The 21153-nt window shown below is 31.9% G+C and overlaps 1 protein-coding gene across 1 annotated transcript in view; it reads left to right on the forward strand.

The window, feature by feature from the left end:
• Positions 1-4036: 4036 nt before the first annotated feature.
• LOC123296233 (dynein axonemal heavy chain 5-like) overlaps positions 4037-21153 on the forward strand; it is a 40102-nt gene continuing 22985 nt past the window's right edge. The window contains exons 1-16 of the mRNA XM_044877694.1: positions 4037-4069; positions 5249-5927; positions 7103-7554; positions 8689-8796; positions 9524-9646; positions 9977-10458; positions 10810-11290; positions 12326-12514; positions 13371-13895; positions 13983-14156; positions 15158-15394; positions 15732-15973; positions 16890-17076; positions 17326-17607; positions 18832-19317; positions 20308-20607. Coding sequence (XP_044733629.1) covers positions 4037-4069; positions 5249-5927; positions 7103-7554; positions 8689-8796; positions 9524-9646; positions 9977-10458; positions 10810-11290; positions 12326-12514; positions 13371-13895; positions 13983-14156; positions 15158-15394; positions 15732-15973; positions 16890-17076; positions 17326-17607; positions 18832-19317; positions 20308-20607 — 4980 coding nt within the window. The remainder of the gene's footprint in view (positions 4070-5248; positions 5928-7102; positions 7555-8688; positions 8797-9523; positions 9647-9976; positions 10459-10809; positions 11291-12325; positions 12515-13370; positions 13896-13982; positions 14157-15157; positions 15395-15731; positions 15974-16889; positions 17077-17325; positions 17608-18831; positions 19318-20307; positions 20608-21153) is intronic.

Consider the following 21153-nt stretch of genomic DNA (forward strand, 5'->3'; position numbering starts at 1 on the left):
AAATTTTTGATTTGACAGATCTGATCTTAGGATAGTTTATTTCCATAAAAGTTTAGGATGTTTGATTAGAAATATTAATAAAATAAATTGCAAAACTATTATTCATAAAATATATTATTAAAATAAAAGATAAAAAATCTTTATTTATTATACCCTTAATTTTTGTTAAAATAGCAGTGTTAAGTTATAAGAATTAGAAAAACTTTAAAAAGAATTTAAGAATGTAATTAATAATAAAAAAAAAATTATCTAATTTAAAAAAAGTTTGTAGGACATTGTCTTATTTACAGTAAATAAATCGTTTTTTGTTAATATTATACATATTTTTGTTTTTTGATGCGAAAAAATATATGTTAGAAAAAAATTGAAGAAAAATTTTATATTTGGTACTCTTTTTTTCTGACCAAGGACTTCCAAGATATATCATAGATTTTTATTAAAAAAATACTTGCCAACTATGTTTGAAAAAACGTAATAAAATTTTTTTCATATTCACTAATTTTATAAAAAAAAAAATTACTTTTTTCTAATAATAGATTCGAACAAAGTTAAACAAGAAATTAGCTGTTTTTCATAATCACTAAAATAAAATACTTATAGACGTACCACTCTGTCTTAATGGGATGAATCTTTCCCATATTGATAAGGGTGATCAATATTTATATTTACGAAAATCCAATGATAGTAATAATTACGAATGACGTTAAAAAATAATATTTTATTACGGTAGGTATTATTCTCTTATCTAATATCTCAAAGTATACCGATGTCGTTTTCATTTCGAATCTACGCCCCTTTTACTCTTTTTTCAAAATTGAGAGCTCTTACCAATAATCTTGAAAACGCGGTAATGGAATAATAAAACCTAGAAAATATCGTAAGGCTTTCAATCGCGGATCCAGTAAGTGTGCACGATAAGGGGGGGGGGGTTAATAAGAGCTTTACACGAGTTTCTTTTTGAGCAGAATAATTTTATACTGATTAGTTTGTTTGGTTGCCTATAATGCTTTCGGATATCGTTTTTGTATACGATTTTGTGCATCTCAGAAACTATAATGCCATTCGTTAAATGGGTTTTGCTGGGAAAATTTTTGCATACGCCGTAATTTATTTTGCTACTTTCTCCAAATTTACCCATTCCAGAATTTCTGGAAATTTGAAAGGCTGTTGCCAGATTTGTATCTCAAACTTTTTTCCTCTACAGGACTGAATATTTTTAGTCCAGCGGCGAATTTAAGCGATCGCAAGGGAATAGTTTCCCACTGGGCCCTCGAAATAGAGGAAATAGAGCACCACAGGGGACCCGAGGTGCATTTTACAAAGCTAAAAAAAGGGGGAAAAAGACAAATTTGCATTTAAAGGGCACGACAAGGCGGCCTTTAAATGCAAATGGCGGAGAAGTTAATTAAGGAAGACTAAAAAAGGGGGAGTCAAATTTGTAGGAAAGGAAGGGTACAAAAACGGCCCTATTTACAGATTTTGCCCACTGGGACTATTTCCTAAATGCACTACTGATGCTACCAAAGTAAGATTCTTTCAGTCGTATATCTTCATCCGCCTTTGTCATTTCTAATTATTTTTGTGCGTAGAGAAATTTAAGCCCTATATTATTTTGTTCGTTCGTTTCTTGAATTATTTAGTCCAACTTGATTGGTTCAAGCGCAAACCGGTACAATAATAATACCTATTTATAACTACAACCCCTTGTCACAGACTTAATTATGCTCCAGTATATGTATACTTATATATCATCGGTTACTCTTTGAATAATTATTTGTCAAATTTCCCCCAAAAATATAGACATATGTACTCTATCGACGGTCAAAGGAGCAAAGTCGGGATGTGTTGCAAATCCGTTTCATGACCCCTATATCAAAATTTATATGGTTTTGGGGATGTTTGATATAAGTATATGTACCTAACCGCTTTTTTCGAGATTTTTAAGACCATGCACATCTCCAAATAAAGGTAGAGAGTTGAAAAGTGCTATGTAGGTTGGTTAGTATCAAGGATGTGCCTTTTGGGGATGTCAACTTCCCAGCCCTCTTTTCCCCTTTTTTATGTTAATATTTCCTACATAAAAAAACCCATTGAAAACACCATGTTTTCTTCTCGATTTATATTTGCGAGGCATCAAACAATAATACAAATTAAATGAGGGGGAAATATGATTTTAGTGATGGAGCAATGCTCCTCCTGAGTTTTTTTCTATTCTAAAGGATACAGTGTACGTATTAAGTCATGACACTTGTCTATTCAAAGTATTTTTTGGAGAAAAATACTTTGGAACAATTTCTTTGTTATTTCAAATGTACTTTATTATTTCAAATAAACTAATGCCATGATTTAATAAATATATTTTACTAATAAAATTTGAATAACTTATGCGAAATATGTTACATATGCAGCTATGCTTTATTGGATAGGTTCCATCATGGTTTATAAAGTATTGCAAAAAATATTTGAGATGTTTTTTATAATTTTTATTTATTGTTTTCAATATTTCTTAAGTGCTTTGAATTGAACATGATCAAATATTTCAAACTATCGAATATTTTCTATCTTCCTCTGTGAGACATTCTTAATAATTTTATTTATATTTTATGTCCTTTTTTGTTCCAACTGAATCTAATAATTCTGCCCCTTTAGCGAACGAAAATTTTGTGGAATTTCTTTTCTCTTAATCACTGAAAATATATATGGCACGCCGTCTAACTTTTTAAAACCTCAATTTATTTTTTTCAAATTTTAATTACGATTTACGGAATTAAATTATCAATATTGATAATTCGATTCTCAGAGAGCTGGTTGGTATAAGAAACCTTATAAGAAACTTGAAATTAAAATTAAAATTTCGAATTAAAATTATCAATATTGATAATTTTAACTTCAAGTTTCTTATAAGGAATCAGCTCTGTGAATTAAAATTATCAATATTGATAATTTTAACTCCATAAATCTTTATTAAAATTTGAAAAAAAATAGCTTGAGGTTTTGAAAAGGAAAACGGCGTGCCATAAAAAATACTTGTTAATATGCTTCAAGAATACATAGAATTTAGTACTGAATTATGATTGGTTCATATGATAAACAGTTCTGTCAAATGTCTTCTGAATGCAACCATTAATTGAGGTAGTGCTTGCTAGGTGCTACTGAGATAGTAAATGCTGTTTGGCGCATGCGTGTTTAGAATGAAATGAGACTGAATAAGAGAGAGTGCAGATAATATATTTATGTGTACATATGAACACAAATCTAGTCTTTCTCTTGAACTCAGAACTGGAACAGTCTCATTTTGTTTTGAACGACCTACATTTGATGACTGCAACTTAAAATTCTAAAGAACAAAGGGATCATCTTTTGCTAAAGCTATTTCTAGAAATGTCACTTTTATAATATCTTTTAGGGATTTTTTTCATCTGAATCATTATTGAATTGAGATCGAATCAAATTTTGTTCCAATTAATGGCAGCGCTCAGAATATATTTAACAGTTTAAAATCTTTCAAATGAACCAATAAAAATTAATGCTGTTATCATATGACGTAGCTGCGATTGAAAATTGTGATCAATGTTCTGTTTAAATAAGCAAGCATGCTGATGTAAATTAAGGAAATATGTAAAATGTATTAAATTATATATATAAAAAAAAAAGATTTAAAAAATTTTAATTGATATTTATTTATTGATTTCCAAATATTCTTTAAACAAATTATATAGAATTATATTATTTTATCTAATAATAGTTATTATAAATAATTGTCTAAACAAATCAACATGTATACTTGTATTCAATTATTCGTTTCTTGATTTATTAAAATTATTATTAATAACAATTAACACGCATTACAATAATTAATTAAAATTTATTTTAAAATAAAATTAAATATTTGATTTATCCTTGGAAATATTTTAAAATACCATCCATACATATAACATATATGCAAACTGGGTTGCCTATGAAAATATTGAAATGTGCTGTGGTAGTGATTTATAGTTTCGCTATTTATTAATTATTGAAATATTTAAAATAAAAAATGGGGGATGCGGTTGATGAGATTCTTAACAAGGTAGGTAAAATATTTGTTTTAATTACATTCAATTAAGAACGCACCATAAAAAAGTAATTTAGTAATTTCTTGGAAATCATTCAGAGTCTCATTTAAATTTTGATCTTGATTAATGATAATTTTAACTTGTTTATAATTATACTGTAAAAACAAAGTGTTATTGCATTAGAAATGTAAAGTAGGAGTGTAAAAAGTGTGATAAAATTATTTGAAGATAATTTAGAATATTAAAATGTCGGAAGCAGCAAAACGGATACGAATGCATTCACGGCTTATTGCCTTTTTAAATGTAATAAAAACAAGTGATAACAACAATTGACCGAGTTAATTGTTGAAATATCATGCATAAACAGTGTTGATTACTTTATCGCATTACACGTACATACATGTCACACATACATAACTAATATAACTGATATTCCCATATATAATACATACTTTACAATTTACGCCTAATTTGCGCCCTCGCGGGTAAACAGTGATGTTTAAGAAAAAATGTATCAAACAAAAGTTGTTTTGTTTTTTATAAGGAACATTTTTTAAGTTTAAACTTTTGTTCTATCTCTAACGGTTTACAAGATGGGTCCTGCGGACCCAAGACCCAATTTACCTGTTGCTCATTTACGAACTCGACCTCACTTTTTACGTCCTGAGTACGCTATTTCATCTTGATATCTCTTTTCGTTTTTGAGTTATCGTGTTGGCAGACAGCATTGGATAGATATCCAAATTGGATAAAATTTACGTGTGGTAGAACAAAATCAACTTTATGAATTTTGAAGATCATAAAGATTAAAGATTTATTGCTTTTGAATGAATTTATTTTCGCAAGGCACTAACTTTGGTAAAATTTCGGTAATGGGGTTGCATTTTGCACAGTGCCGAGTAGAGGCTATAACGTTTATTCCGATGCTCTCTTACCCAATCTAAATTTTTGGATTGTATGCAATACAAAATAATACCATGGGCATACCCATATTTTGTAAGTATGCAATTTTTGGTTTGGAGGACTCCTAGCTCCTCAGTATGTAGACGTATTACATTGCCAATTTTACAGTTTTTAACGAACTAAGTGGTCATACATCTTTGGCAACAATTTCCCCAAGCTGAATATTGCAAACTTGATTGAATGACTTAATAATCTACAATCGTTAATTTTTTGTTTTTGTATCTATATAGAGACGTCGAGACGATTTTGAACGAAAAGCACGCCGTGGTGAATTAGATCCACGACTCGAGTATACTTTTCAATTTTTAATTGGATCCACGGGCCTACCAAGAAATGATATTATGGATTTTGTATTTAATGGAAATATGCTGGATCCAATCAATGAACTTTTTATGTCCAATAAACGAAGGCGTTTAATGTGGTTTTATCAAGAAGTTCCTGAAGAAGAGGTAGAAGAACCGCCAGAGGATGAAATGGAAGAAGAAGAAGAAGCTGGCGTACAAGCAGGTCCATCAGCAGTAGAACCTGTACCTTCAACATCAGCTGCACCCCAACCGGGAGTTGAAGACTCTACAGTTTCAGACCCGCCTGAAGAAGAAAAATCAAAGAAACAATTATTCTTGACAGATGGTCGAGATGTATGTCTAACTGGTCTTTGCCTGTATATGTTTCGTATAAGTACAGTTAAACAATTGCCGAGCGAAGAAGGTTTTCACAAAGATTTGTACTGTGGTGTTTTGAATGCGGAGAAAATTGGTATAGTTACATCTGTTGAACGTGTTATGGAATATGTATTTATGAGAGCGTTAGCATATCCACCAACAAATGTAGAAGATGATGATGGCGCATATCCAATTATTAAAAGTACACTGTTACCAGTATTACGGTCATTTTGTAGCGCCTTAAGAGGTATTTTCCATTTTTGTATGGTAAATTTTTAAATCTTTAAATGCAGGCAAAGATTTGAAGATAATAGGGAATATTTATGAAATTTTTTTACCTTCACAAATATATCTTAACAAAATATGAAAATACCCTAAGAGAGATGACAAAAAGTAAAATAAAAATAAAATAAATACTTAGACAGATATTAGACAAAAATATCAAACATAGAATTTGACGTCATACACTAAGTTTGCAAGAAGAATACATGTTAAATTCTGTTTTGCTAGAAAGAAATACAAAGAAACCTTTGACGACTTTTATCTTGGTTGTTTTTATTTCAAAAAATAATTTTTCCCTACTGTTTGTTACATGAATGAGGTTTTAATAAAGCAATAAAAAACAAGTGAAAGCTTAAATAATTGACTCAGTTAATTGTTGAAATACCCTGTTTAGAAAGTGTTGTATGTCGGTACTAGCATTATTTTTAGTAAATTAAAATTTTTTTGATTGGCTAACTATAAAATGAGCTATTAACCATAATATATTAAAATCATCCATCCTGTATATGAAACATTCTGTATAAAACAATTTTCATCATGGTCCTCCAAGAAGTATAATTTTCGGTTTGCATTTTTCTACTGCTAAAAAGTAACAGTTTCAGAACGACTTGAGTTTATTTCCCGGATTCCCAGATTTGAAATTCTGCTATATTCTATGAAAATTAGTTTCATGTTTTTTTTTTTTATTCCTAAAAATGCGCGTATTTTTTTTGCATTAGGTAATTTTTTTTGGTCTCAAATTCATATTTAAATGAAAGAAAATAATTCATCTAAAGTACATTTAATCAATTGTTTTTAAAATAATAATTTCATTTTTTATTAATAATTAATAAAAAATAGTTATATTTGTCAATAAAGAAAACGGTAGCGACGTATTTACACCCGCTGAGGCTGTGAGCCAATCGGAATAATGCTAAATTCACATTTTTCGGCTTGTTTCTATGGAAAATTACATTATAATGTAATGAATGCAAGTTTAGAAACAAACCATTTATCATTCTGCATGTTATTTTATCATTTCACTGTGCGGTGGCGTTGCTAAAACGACGCGTTTTTCAAAAAAAGTTATTAAGTTATAAAATTTTTAAAGTTAAAAAAGTACATATACCTTTAATTAAATTCAATGACTTCATTTTACAGTTTGTGAAGTTGGTTGTCAGGATGAGAATGGTTTAGAAATTGACGAACTAGTTTTATCAAATTTAGATGGTGATCAATTACGTGAAGCCGCATTCACACCACAAATCATTAGACGCTTAGAGAAACGTGTAATGCGTTGGTCAAAACAAGTATCAGATTTATTACTGGAAAGTGATCAATTACGACACGAATTCAATACATCTGGACCGCAAGATGAACTTGAATATTGGAAAAAACGTGCAGCACAATTTACACAGCTTTGCAAACAATTACAGCATTCAGAGATACAACGTAGTTTATTATGTTTACATGTGTCACGTTCACGGGCCTTTAAATTTTGGAAAAATTCTATTGATAAAAAAATCACAATATGTTATAATGAAGCGAAAGATAATGCGAAATATATTGAAGCTATGGAGAAATGTGTTCATACTTTATATTTGGATGAACCAGTAATTTAAAAGCATAAATGTTTGTAATAAATCTAGATCAATTGCAGAGTCAGCTAACCCTTAGATCCAAGGGATGTGTGTTGGTACAAGATTTTTGATGGTCGCCGTACAATCGGCTGGTTTTGAAAATTAGGGGAAGGTCTCCAATAATGATAATGATCCCCCAAAGAAAAAATGTAATTTATAGCCAAACTATTTTAGATATGTATAACGCCACAATAATTTTGGTTTCTTTATTCAAGTGTCGCAATATTGGCATGCCAATTCCTTTGATTTGTTTAAATTTTAGAACTATTCAATGTTTCTCGTTTAGAACTATTCAAGGGATCGTTTTATTGACCTTGTAAGAATGGGCGGGTAAAATGATCCCATTTTGGGTATAGTATCTTAATTTATTGGATACGAGAACTTTAGAATTATGGGAATCTTTATCTTAAACTATTTTAAAATTTTTGTTTAATATTATATTTTTGCAAACTTTATAGTGGAAATTTTGTGAATTGTGGCTTCTCGGTGGTTATTAGCAATCTAGATTTATTATTAACATCTATGTATAAACTTTAATCTAACTTGATTGAAAAACACAGTCATATACAGGATGATTTTTTAAGTTGACATATGCTTGATACTCGATAAATAAATTTAATCGAGGAAATTGCATCAAACGAAAAATGTTAGTTTCAAAGGCACATATCTTATACTGGCATCAAATTCGATTTACTTTTCAGATTCAATTAAAACCTCACTCATTCATAACTGACAAACATTAGATGAACGCTTTAAATTATAAAGTTTACTTTTATAAATACGCAAACATTTTTTTGTAAACCAAATAGTTAAGGTATTTGCAAAAATCTAGCTTTTTGTGCGTTTGTTCATTCAGTTTGAACAAAAATGGTCTTTATAAGAAAACGAACCACTTTTATTGGATTTATTGGAACATTTTTTTTGATTCGCAAAAACAATTATACGAAATAACAATTTTAATATGTGTCTGCGTAAGATGTGCGCCTACACACCCAACATTTTTCGCTTGAAGCGTTTTTATCAATAAAAGTTCATATATCAACTTAAAAAAGCACCCTGTAGTGTATATTATATAATGCGATTAATATGTGATTTTACTATTTTCAGAACAAAATGCAAGAATCAATTTTGGGTATGATTCAAACTGTAAGACTCATATATAACGTGTCCCAGTTTTATAACACTTCTGAAAGGATATCATCTTTAATGATCAAAGTTAGTTGATATTTTTTGAACATCTTTCTGCTATACTTTCTTGTAAACTTGAGAATTTTGCCTTTTCTTAAATTTTCTTGCTTTAGTGTAATAATATGATTCAAGAGTTGCACAGTAAAAGTCTGCAGATCGAGTTTTTAATACCAGTCAAAGATATCGTCTTATATGTTGTCTTTCACAAAGATTAGATCTCGTAATCCAAATAGCGAAACGCAGACAGATAGGTAGCGCGATAGACCAATTTGCCACTTTTCTGCTGCTTTTAATCGGGGGGATAAGAAACAGTTAAAAAGTTTTTCCAAAAACTATGAGATTCATGAAGGCAGTTGTACGGGATTTAAACAAAGTGGAAAATGGAACCATCGTTACCTACCTGTCGATGTTTCCCGATGCAGTCAGGTAGGAAAATCCTCCTGATTTGCGCGCGAGCGATCGAGACGTTGGGCTATGCTCACTTTATTTGAGAGTTTTTTTGCGTGGTCTTTTCTGATATATATTCTTTTCCCCTGGATCGAATGCAAGTGATTCAGAGGTGCCAAAGTCAATTTGATCTTAATTGTCAAAGTAGCAAAAATTCATGCTTTTAATCAAAGTTATCCAAATTTGATCTGGAATGTAAAATTGAAAGAAAGAACAATTTGGATAACAATGAGTCTGGGTTCGGGAAAAAGTTAAGGGCGGCTTTCGAATTTTCCTTTTTAAAAAGCATTCTTTTTTTATATTATAGATAACAAATCAAATGATCGATACGTGTAGACAATATATTACATCCACCGGGAAGTATACAATTTGGAATCAAGACCAGGATGAAATCATTGAGAAAATGTTTCAATGTATCAATTTAAACGATGTAAGTTTTAATAATAGAATGTTTTTAGGAAGTTCGAGCATTTTTCCAGAGTGAGGATGCAATTTTTTTCAATTTTACGCCTTCAGGCTTAGTTTTTTCGATTTATTTATTCATAGACACATTAAGTTTGTTAAAATCACTTTGTATTCTAAGACAGATAGCTTCAGGATGTTGATGGTATTTGATAAAGAATTACATTTTACATCTGCCTGTTGACATAAAATTCATTATGCTCTATTTAAGTTAAGTAGAAAAATTAAGCCTTTTCCCACCTACCGTGCTCGAACTTACCCTTATAGGACCCTGTAATAACAAAACTTATGAATTTAGGTCTATCGACGCACATATTACACTGTAAGATCTCAACCATTTATACCTGGAACAAAACCACTATATTTCTCCGAAAATTACGTTTTCGGAAAGTTTGATCAATTTTCTAATCGTCTATCAAAAATTATCGCAACCTATAAATTCATTGACGATTACACACAACTGTTTGGAAGACGTGTTTCTGGATTAATGTTATGGGAAAATTTGGAAGATGCTATGGAATTTTTTGAGAATACGAAAAAATTCATTCAAACTAAACAGTATGATTACTTATATCAACGTAATTTTCAATTCGATAAAGATTTTACCACGTTTCGAAAACGTATTAATGAACTAAGAGATCAAGTTTGTACAGCAGTTGAACAAAATTACATTTTGGTCTGGAATACACCACAGGGTCTGTCGTTTTTACCTCGTTTCGAACGTGTTAAGGCAAAAGTACCATCGATTGATATGGACGATAAATATGATCGTGTTTTAAGGTTTGTTCAATCTGAAATTAGTACACTTTCCAAATTCATTTATTAGGTGGACGTAGATTAGTTTTGATAAGATTCGATTTAAAAGTAAGTCTTAAGTCAAAGGTGCTTCAGAAATTCCATATCTTTAATAAACTTCAAGATATTTCTGGATGATAGCTTTTTTTATTTCACTAAAGGTAGTAGGTATCTATGAAAACATATCATCCATCTACTGTTCTATCATAAAACTAGTGTTAATAATGCTTACTTTTGAAGTCATTTATTTACTTAACTAATCGGGCACCCCCCCCCCCTCAATGTTCAGCATTGATTAAGACTTATTGTTAGTCCAACTTCATATTTTTGCTGCAGATACTGCGATTATCAAACTGAACGTGTTCTACAAGTATTTCAAAGGCAACGTGACAATCCTCCAGTTGCCAGAAATTTTACACTAATAGCAAATCGTATTCGTTGGTCTCGCACTTTACATTTACATTTGAAGGAATTTATGGATGGTATCAAAGCACATTCAGTTTTAAGCACAAAACCTGTCACCAGTGATATGCTAAAACGATATGATGCGGTAACGGACCAGCTAAAGTCTTACGAAAATGAAATGTTAGCTATTTGGATGGATCAAAATATAAGTCAAGCGGATATTTGGTTAACTCAGCCATTATTAAAATTGGATAAGGAAGCTGGTTGTATTAGAGTGAATTATTGTCTGGGCATTTCGTTGCTTATACGCGAAGCAGATTGTTTAGCCAAGTTGGATTTGCCTTTGCCAATTGTGGCAAGTACGTTGTTAACAAAACGGGCTCATTTTGATAGAATTAATGATAATTTACATGTAATTATTGAACTTTATTATGTACAGGGTGCATTTAACATGTGGAGAAAAATGTAAAGAAAATTTTATATATTAGAGAAGTGGAGATTCTGATAATAGCCGATAACCAATTGTCATGCTCATGACAATCGCTTGTCTGTTTGGGCAGCATTTTTTGAAAAGCTTAAATTTTATGAATTCATTTTTCGTATCTCTGTAAATATGCCACCCACATTTTTTTGCTTGAATCCTGTGCAATATTTGTGTTGAGCGTGGGCCCTTTTAATCTATTCTGGTGAATAGCTCTGTATTTAACCAATCAAAAAATAACTAAAACAAAATTTGCAGAGTTTGATGAGGGAGATCATGTTCCGACATCAATTGGACTCAGTTCTCTTGGTTCTTTTAATAATCAATTTAGATCCTAAAAGATAAGAGATAGAATAGCACTTTAAATTAGAAAGTTGTACCTCATACAAAAACTAACTTTTTTTTATTCAAAACCTTTTTTTCGAAAATCGAGCTTAGCTTTCGGAGGAAATGCGACTTAAAAATATGTTATTATTGCATTTAATCAAAAGAAAAAAGGATAGCTATAAAATTTTATCAAAAGGTCCTGCAACAAAGGTCATTTACCTGTTTTAATAAATTTAAAGCTCCTGTAAATTTTCAAGGTCATATGAAGATCAAGGTCAAATGAGCTTGAAATTAGAATTTCAGGTCAAGGTCATGGATACAGTGGAATGTGTTCTATTGCCCTTAACAACTTTCGGCTAAAGGATTATTGTGTAGCCAGAGTGTTTTCTTTCGCTTAAATGAAATAATGACCTATTTTTAAGTCACATTTCCTCCGAAAGCTAACGATTTTTAGAAAAATGTTTTAATTTAAAAAAATGTTAGTTTTTTTATGAGAATCAACTTTCTAAGTTATTCTATCTCTTAATTTTTAGGATCTAAATTGGCTATTAAAGCAACCCGAAGAATTAGACAAAATAGATTAAAATGGCCCACCTTGTAAGCTACTTTGCATTATAAGTTATATCCAAAATTTTTTAGCATATGATAGATAGATTTTTAACGGTTGTAAAATCAGTAAAATTAGAAGTTCGTTCATTATTTTTACCACATTTACTACGTTTGTCCTCAATGTTAACACCTGGATTTCAATCATTAAATTGGGCTGGAAAAAAATGGGAGTCGTTTGTTCAGAAAATTTTTGCAGCTATCAATCAATTTGAAATATTGGTAGGCGGATCTAATAAATTTGATATTTAACTTATTTATACAGTGTGTCGCATTTAAGATGAAGACACCCTCATATTTTCGTTATTTATAAGAATATCGATTTGAAATATCACACATGGGGAGTGTCACATTTTTTAAGATATACTTAACCGAAATTTGAACTTTAAACTCTGCCTACTAAAAATTGAATAGGACCGAATCTTAATATTTTGCCTAGCGTCAGAGAAGGTTAAAGAAATCGAAAAAAATTATTGAAAAAGTTGCTTTATTTTATACCCATGTACCGATTTTGATTTCAAATTCATTTTTAATTTTTTTATTATTTTGAGTTTACTCAAAATTATTACAAGTTTATTGAAATATTTGAATACATTACAATATTAAATTATCAATTTGTCCAGTTTTTATATTCCATAGCATCCTGAAAAGTTTATTTTTTAATTTTATAACTAGTGTGCTATGGAATGAAAAATCTGGACAAATTGATAATTTAATAGTGTTTTGTATTCAAATACTTCAAAAAACTTGTAATAATTTTGAGTATAGACCAAAATAATGAACAAATTAAAAATATTAATTTTATGATGAAAATCGGTATATGGGTATAAAAAAATATTCTAAGCAACTTTTTCTAATAGTTTTTTCAATATCTCTAACCATCTCTGGCACTAAGCAAAATACTAAGAATCAGTCCTATTTTCCAATTTGTAGTGGGCTGAGTTTAAAGTTCAGATTTGGCTTAAGTACCTATAAATAACGAAAATATTAGGGTGTCTTCATCTTAAATGCGACACACGGTATAATATCAGCATTTTACTTTATCAAAAAAAAATTTGTGCAATACTAAACATTACAGATGATACGTGTCCATGATATTTATTCAAATAGAATCCTCGAAGTATTAGCTTCAATGCAAACAGTAACAATACATGCACTTCCTGAAATCGGAGAACAATGGACCATAGAACAGTTTATGGAAAAATCTGAACTTGTAAGTCATGCGTCGGCTACCATCTTACATAATAAAAGTTTTTTAATTGAAGACGCAGTCGAAGAAATCCTGTATTTAGTCAAAGATGCTACGAAATATTTCCAAACAGATGAGCCCTCAGAAATTGATTCATTATTGCAAGAAGATACTTCCAATTCAGATACTATAGACAGTGAAAATTTAGATTGGACTCAAGTTGATGAATGTTTCGAGCAACCTCACATATTAGTCCCGGGAGGTACAGGACCTCCCAAAGCAACTCGCGATTTAGTTCAATGCGCACCAAATGAGATGCGTCGCTTTTATACACGTAAAGTGATTGATGTTATAATTAAAGTCACAAAGCATTCATTGGAGATAATACGTAAAAAATTCTTAACCCCTGAATTAGTTAGAAAAGAAGAGGAGAACGCTGGAGGAGGGGAAAATGAGAAAGCATCTTTGGCGGCTTTGGTATTACGTATCAAGAAGAAAGAGTTGAATCTGTTTAATGAACCTTTATTTATAGTGCAAGCGGTTTTAGATATACCAAATATATGTTTGAAACCAAAATTGGATGAAGTGCAAGAAGCGTTAGTGATTGGTGCTAATCATATTACAGGAGTTGCTCGGGGTGTTGGCCAATGGACTGGACCTAGGCAAGTCAAACAGGTATAGAATTCCGAAGTTATTGATCCAAGCCAATTTGCTAAGCCTGTGTGTAAAGCAGGAGGGGATGGCGGTTAACTTCTCTCCCCTCTATTGACAATCTTCCCACATAAATTTTAATTTACAAGAAAGCCCTGCAAATGCAGTCATTTATGAAATCGATTTTCACTGACTTGTCAGCTGTTCAAGCTATTTCGACCTTTGTGCCGTTTCAGAGTGTCGTCAATTTTTGGAATCATCAAACTTTGACGAAAACTATACAAATTTAGATCTTTCGTGATAAGTCTCGGAAACTGAAATTCTCAGAAATCCGATTTTTGAACAATCTTAACATTTTATGAAATTTTGCTTATCTATTTCCCAACAGGACGTCAAAAATTCACTCGAAATGGTTCGCGTTCTGGCAATTTTGCCTGAGACAACAACGACTATGCGTTGTCGTTCGATAGGCTAAACGGTTTAATCTCGCTCAATATACTAATATAACTAATATACATCGCAATGTGGAGGTCGAAAGTTTTTTTTTCTGTAACTTGCAGGATTAACTCATTGAAAAATAGTCTTCGTAAATCAATGTGGCACCCTTCCCTTCGGATGGTGTCCTTAAAAATTTGTCTTTCCTCTCAATTTTTTTAGTCTTCATAAATCAACGTGGCGCCTTTCTCATACAAATAACCTAAACTTTCCCTAAAATTTTTTCCGCCCTAGGCACAGGTCTAACAGGCCTAAATCTGTCTCTGTGTTGTTGACTTATCCAAATATGTTGTTTTAAAAATTTTGTGATTTGGTGAAGAATTTGTTCCTGGAGAACAATACCGGTTCCTTTCAATGATGTTAGTTACAAAAGTTCTTCAAAATCCTCTTCAATTATAAATACCAGTCTCTTCGCAGAGGCCACTCAAATGTGTACCTTCCTGGAATTATCATAGGATTTGTAGCATATTTTTTGATCGGTTTTTTTGTTAGCTGCGTTTTTAGCAAGACTTTTTTCTTAATTGAATTAGGCAAGCAGAAAAGTGAGCACCGTTTACCATCGTCAATCAATTTTCTCAGTAGTGAATCAACAAATTGGACACGAAAAAGGAGTACGTGAATTTCGTAAAAAATTTTACCGTATGGTTGACGATAGGCGACCAGAGTTTCCAATACAGCAGCGAAATTTTTACACACAAATTATGGAAAATAAGGAAGTATCGAAATCTGTTGCTTTAATTGCAACATGTACGGATAACATCAAGAAGGTAAGTAATTATAAACATACAAATAGTGTAACTTTCTACTCGATAAGTTAGGTTGTTATATTAGCTGTCCATAGCAGACACACTTAGGCCATACGATCCATTGTGATACCATATATGTGTTTCACCTCTTTTTCCGCTTATAATATCATTTATCAGGTCCTCAATTAATTCAAGAGGCTGGGTAAACCTCCTTCGTGCATAAAGCATGTATTACACCAGCCCATCACAGCCATTAATTAAATTAAATTTTTGTTGAGACGACTGGAATCGAACCCGCCATCCTAGTCATACCGCGTACGGGTAATTAACCAAGTGAAATAAAATATTTGTTTCTTAGGAAGTGGATGATTATATGAAACGTTTCAAACCATTTACATTTTTATGGCGTAACGAAAAGAGTAAACGTGAAATGTTGGCAGCAACTTTGGCAGATTTTGATCGTTGGTTACGTCGACATAGTGAACTTGAAGAACGTTTAGAAAATGAATCATTAACAAAATCATTTTATAATAGTTTGAAAATATCTATTGAACAATTAAAAAGTACGTTATTAATTGAAATTAGAAAATCAACACTAAGGTTTGTTATTTCTTTGATTTTCGAATAAAATATAGAATGTTACTAGTACTTTTATAGGGAAGGACTTTAAGGACAAAAGAAAACCTTATTAATAATAAATGGAAAGGCATTGGGTTATAAAGGCAATTAAATATGCTTTAATCTAATATAACGACTCCGATTCATCACTAATAGAAGAAATGAACGTACAAAGTTTTTGTTTAAAACTTTTTATTTTATTTTTTTTTCATAAATCGAATCGATTTAATAATAATACCTATTTGGATAACTGGACCTATTTGTGTTAATTGGGGTATCATAAATAGGTCTCTAGTACCTAGACAGAAGTCCTATGTGCCATCCTTGAAAATAATCTGTCACCCGAAGGCGAAATGTCTCCGGGTAAGAGAGGAAGGATACAGGTTCGCCGCTGGGAGTTCTACCAGGAAGAGAACCCAGGATTGATGGATCCAAGATTTCCGACCAGGTGCAAATAACATGAATGGAAGTTTTATCGTTCACCATATAGGTCCTACAAGTGGGGTCATCAGAAATCCCCATGTTAAGAAGGTGGTAGTTAATTCGACAGTTTCCTGTCAAGAATGTCCCTACCCTTCTCACCTGTGCTTTAATGAAATTAAACAGACGAGCACAGCCGAATGACCTAGTTGTGGTTATACATAGTTTGCCCTGCCGTATGCCCTGCGCAAAAGTCGTAGCCACTCCTTGATTCGGTAAATTACGATAAACTTCTTGCTATGGGAATGACAAGCTCAAGTGAACGGGCTTTTTGAAGTAACCCCTCTCGTACCAACAAGTCCATTGTTTCATTCCCCTTAACGACAGAGTGGCCCGTTACACAGATCAGTAAGACTATGTTTGTCAGTGCCAAGCGGTTCTCGTATCCATTTACTTTATCTGTTTTTGTGTATTTTAGGATCGGCTTAGTAATGAAAAAAAAATACCATCGAGAAATGAATTATCTATATGCGGTTATGAGCGAATTGGAACGTAATTTATTACGACAACCTAAAGATTTGGATGAGACACGTTTAGTTTTGCTTGCTATAGGTAAAATACGACAACAAGAAGTTGATATGGAATTACGTATAGATCCAATTGAGGTAAAGAATTCCACACTTAAAAAATAGGCTGGTTTTTAGTCCGAAAAATACGTGAAGACATTAATCATGACGCAAGTCATATCAATTGTTGAAATAAAAACATTTCATTGAAGGTTAAAAGATTGGCAATTTCAAAATAAACGTTGAGTGGTTCTAGTTTTTACGTTATGAAGATGATTTCCAGATTCTTAACCATTTTTGGATCATTAATATCCATAAAAATATTTTGTTTATTTATTATAATTTTAGGAAGCGTTTGCAATATTGATCAAACATGAAATAGAAATTGAACCGGAACTTCTGGAACAAATTAATAGTTTACGTCCATCGTGGCATGAATTAGCAGAGAAGGCAATATCCTTCCACTTTAGACTGCTATTAGATCAACCAGATTTGCAACAAGAATTAAAAGAAAATATGGAAGTATTTGTTGTTGATAAGGACAAATTCTGTTTTGATTATGAAACAACCGGACCAATGATACCTGGTTTAGAACCAAGAGAGGCCTCTAATCGCTTAAAATTATTTCAAGTAAGTATTCAGCAAGAGGATTATTTGTTATTAAATTCTGAAAACGAGTGGTTCTGGGGTGGTTCTGAGGTGGCATAATCTGGTTCCCAGCTTATCTCAGCTTACCTCAATTTGCTTTAAGAAAAAGGGAGGAATTATCCTTCCTCCGCAATTCGAAACATTTTATCGAGTCTTAATAATACTTTAGGAATTATTTATTGTTTTAAATATGTGTATGTGTGAAAAATGTCTTGACAAACAACTCAATTGCATTCGAAGAATAAACAGTAAAGCATCGAAATCAAATATAGATTTTCTCTGTGAATATTAGACTTGCTAAGAAGATTAGTTAGATTAGGTTAGGTTGGAGTGAGAAAGGCTGGCTCAAGTGAGTCTATCTCCTCAAAGTAAGAGCTTGACAAATTTAGAGAAGTTGAGACATCATTTCTACCTCTTTTCCACTGTTTCCACTTTTTCAGCGCGCCTACTGTCCAGGCAGTGTTCTATGATAGCCGCAATGATTTTGCTTATAGAGTCCCTTTGAAGTGATATAAGATCTTCGGAACGTCTACCATGCCTTTCTTGTAGTACTACAAGCGTGTTCTTTCCCATGATCTAAGATTGGCCTTTTCTAAGATACCCCCATTAAGAAGCAGTTTGTTATTCGCAAATGGAACTTCCAGATGCCTATTGATGCTTGTCTGACTATCTTGTGTTATTTATAACAAGGTCGACGGCTTCAAAGTTTCCTGAACTGCCCCTGTGTCCCGGTACTCAAATACTCAAATCAAGTTTACATTCATTTGTTCCCCCCAGCTCATTTAAAGACGTTCGGTAGTCCTGTGCTATCTTTGAAGTTCGGTACACTAAGCTGCATGATTTTAGCGTTGTTTGCCAATCGGTGAGGATAGTAATGTCACTGGAGATTCAATTAAGTCTTATAGTCCATCATTCCCGCTTAATATTCGCTAAAATAATCCGGCAGCCGATAATCTAAATTTTCAGACCACAAACCTACCGTCTTTAACTTAGATCCGTCGGTATATAATACCACGCCCTTAATCTTTGGTTATCTCTGCTAAGAGAATATCTAATTGCTCTGTATGTTTATTGTCAGTTTAGTCCAAAGTACCTATGTAACGTTTAGAAATATGGAAGTGATCTAGAAATGAGTAAATTTAAAATAAAATTCGTTAAAATTACGTAGTTTCCTGTGCGGCGAATCTTATTTTATTTTTGTTTTAGAATCGCTTTGATGTTTTGTGGAGAACAATGAACACATATCAAAGAGGTGAAGATTTATTCGGCGTAAAAATAACCGAATATCCTGATCTACAAGAAATCCGTAAAGAATTGAATTTATTACAAAAGTTATATCAATTATACAATGATGTAATCGATAGTACGAATAGCTATTACGAGATATCATGGTGTGAGATAAGTATTGAAAAAATTAATGATGAACTGATGGATTTCCAAACACGATGCCGCAAATTACCAAAAGCATTAAAAGAATGGCCAGCGTTCTTTGCGTTAAAGAAGACTGTGGATGATTTTAATGATATGTGCCCGTTATTAGAGCTAATGTCAAATAAGGCAATGAAACCACGTCATTGGGATCGTATTATGGATGTGTGCAAACGAGAATTTGATTTAGAGAATCCAGAATTTCGTTTGAAGCATTTGTTAGAGGCACCGTTATTTACCCCAAAAAATAAAGAAGCTATTGAAGTAAGTTAAAGGAATTTTAATTTATATGGTAGGATTGTAAGTGTAAATGAAAGCTCTGTCGGACTGCTGCGATAAAAATATTTGTTTTTTGTTTGAAAATATAATAAAATATACAGCATTTGCATCCTTATAACTTTATTACCCTGTTGCCTTTTGAACTCTACCAAGGCTCATTTCAGAGGGTACAAAAGTTTATTTGAAAATGTGTTACTCCAGTTTAATCTAAGACCGGAGGTGTTGTCATGGCAATCTGAAATTCAAAAACATTTGTAAAAAAAAGTCCATAGTTATTCTGAAATATGTTAACCGATTGAGCTGAAATTTTTCATGCATGCTTAGTATAGATGTCAATGCATGAGAAGTGGCGTCCTGATTTTCCCACTGCTTTGCTTCCACCATATTTGCTATATATATGTTTTGCCCGGGTGAAATCTTGCAACTCAATTTTGAAGCAGTTATTTTTGTCCTTTCAATTTGATGTGCATTTTATGAGGTGATTAAATATTCCTTAAAATAAAGTTAATTGTTAATTGTTGAAATATCTTGTATAGAAAGCGTTGAATGTAAGTACTTGCATTATTCGTAATAAATTAAAAAACTTTAAAAACCAACACCGGTTACCATTTGTTTTGGTATTCGAAAATTTTCAAAATTTTCGAAAGTATTTTCTATAATTTTGTTTTTCGAGAGTGTTTTACAAGCCCACTAGTGAGAGCTACCTAAAAATTTTCAACCTTTTATATATGTTTAGAAAAAAATAGACACCAAAGTTTGTCTTTATTTGTGCCATCGTGGGTAAATAATTATATTGTGGGTAAAAATGTTTCAAACAAAAGTTGTTTATTTTTATATAAGGAACATTTTTCATATTTAATATTTGTTCTATCTCTAAGGGTTTACAAGATGGGTCCTACGGACCTAAGACTTTTTTCGTTTTTGTGTTATATATGGATTAAAAGATTGTGTGCATTTATTCGAATCAATTTACAGGATATTTGTATTGGTGCTCAAAAAGAGAAGGATATCGAAGGAAAATTACGACAAGTGACCCTTGAATGGAATAATCAAGAATTACAATTTTTGAACTTTAATAATCGCGGAGAATTACTGCTACGTGGTGATACAACCGCTGATAGTATCAGCTTACTGGATGATTGTTTGATGATATTGAGTGCATTGGTCTCAAATCGTTATAATCCACCATTTATTAAACAAATTAATTATTGGGTTTACGCTTTATCGAATACAAATGAAATTTTGGAACGATGGCTACTTGTACAAAATATGTGGGTAAGTTCAAAACTACAAGCTGAAACAAAGGAAGAGTAACTGCAGCTTTACAGGACGTGCTTTTGTTCCTGCGAATGATTCTACTAGCTTATTGAAGTCCGTTTTAAAGGTAGTTATATATTCAATGGCTAGGATCAAGAGGCCAAATAGACGTTCCCAGTTTATTCTTAAAGCTGTAGTTACATGTTAACACCCCCCACTAGATCCGAGGTTGAAATTATGTCCGAATTATTTAAGGTATATAGTAACAGATACAAAAATTGAAGGGGACATATCTCCACTCAAATTGATATTTATTTCTGGGAAAATTTTCAGATCTTCGAAAATTCCCCGCCTCCTCTTGCGCCCCCCCCCCAGAACCCCAATATCGCCTAGATAAGCTTAAAAGACTAAGTCCACAAAGTTTAACGAACAAGGGGCCTTATGGAATACAAGATGGAAATAGAGACTGTCGGAACTAGTGATATCGGTTTATAAAGTTGGAATTGTCCTGTTAGGATGAAAAATAGGACAATTTCAACTTTATAAACTACAACTTTCTACAAA

Source organism: Chrysoperla carnea, chromosome 3 (assembly GCF_905475395.1).
Source record: "Chrysoperla carnea chromosome 3, inChrCarn1.1, whole genome shotgun sequence".
Classification (NCBI taxonomy): domain Eukaryota; kingdom Metazoa; phylum Arthropoda; class Insecta; order Neuroptera; family Chrysopidae; genus Chrysoperla; species Chrysoperla carnea.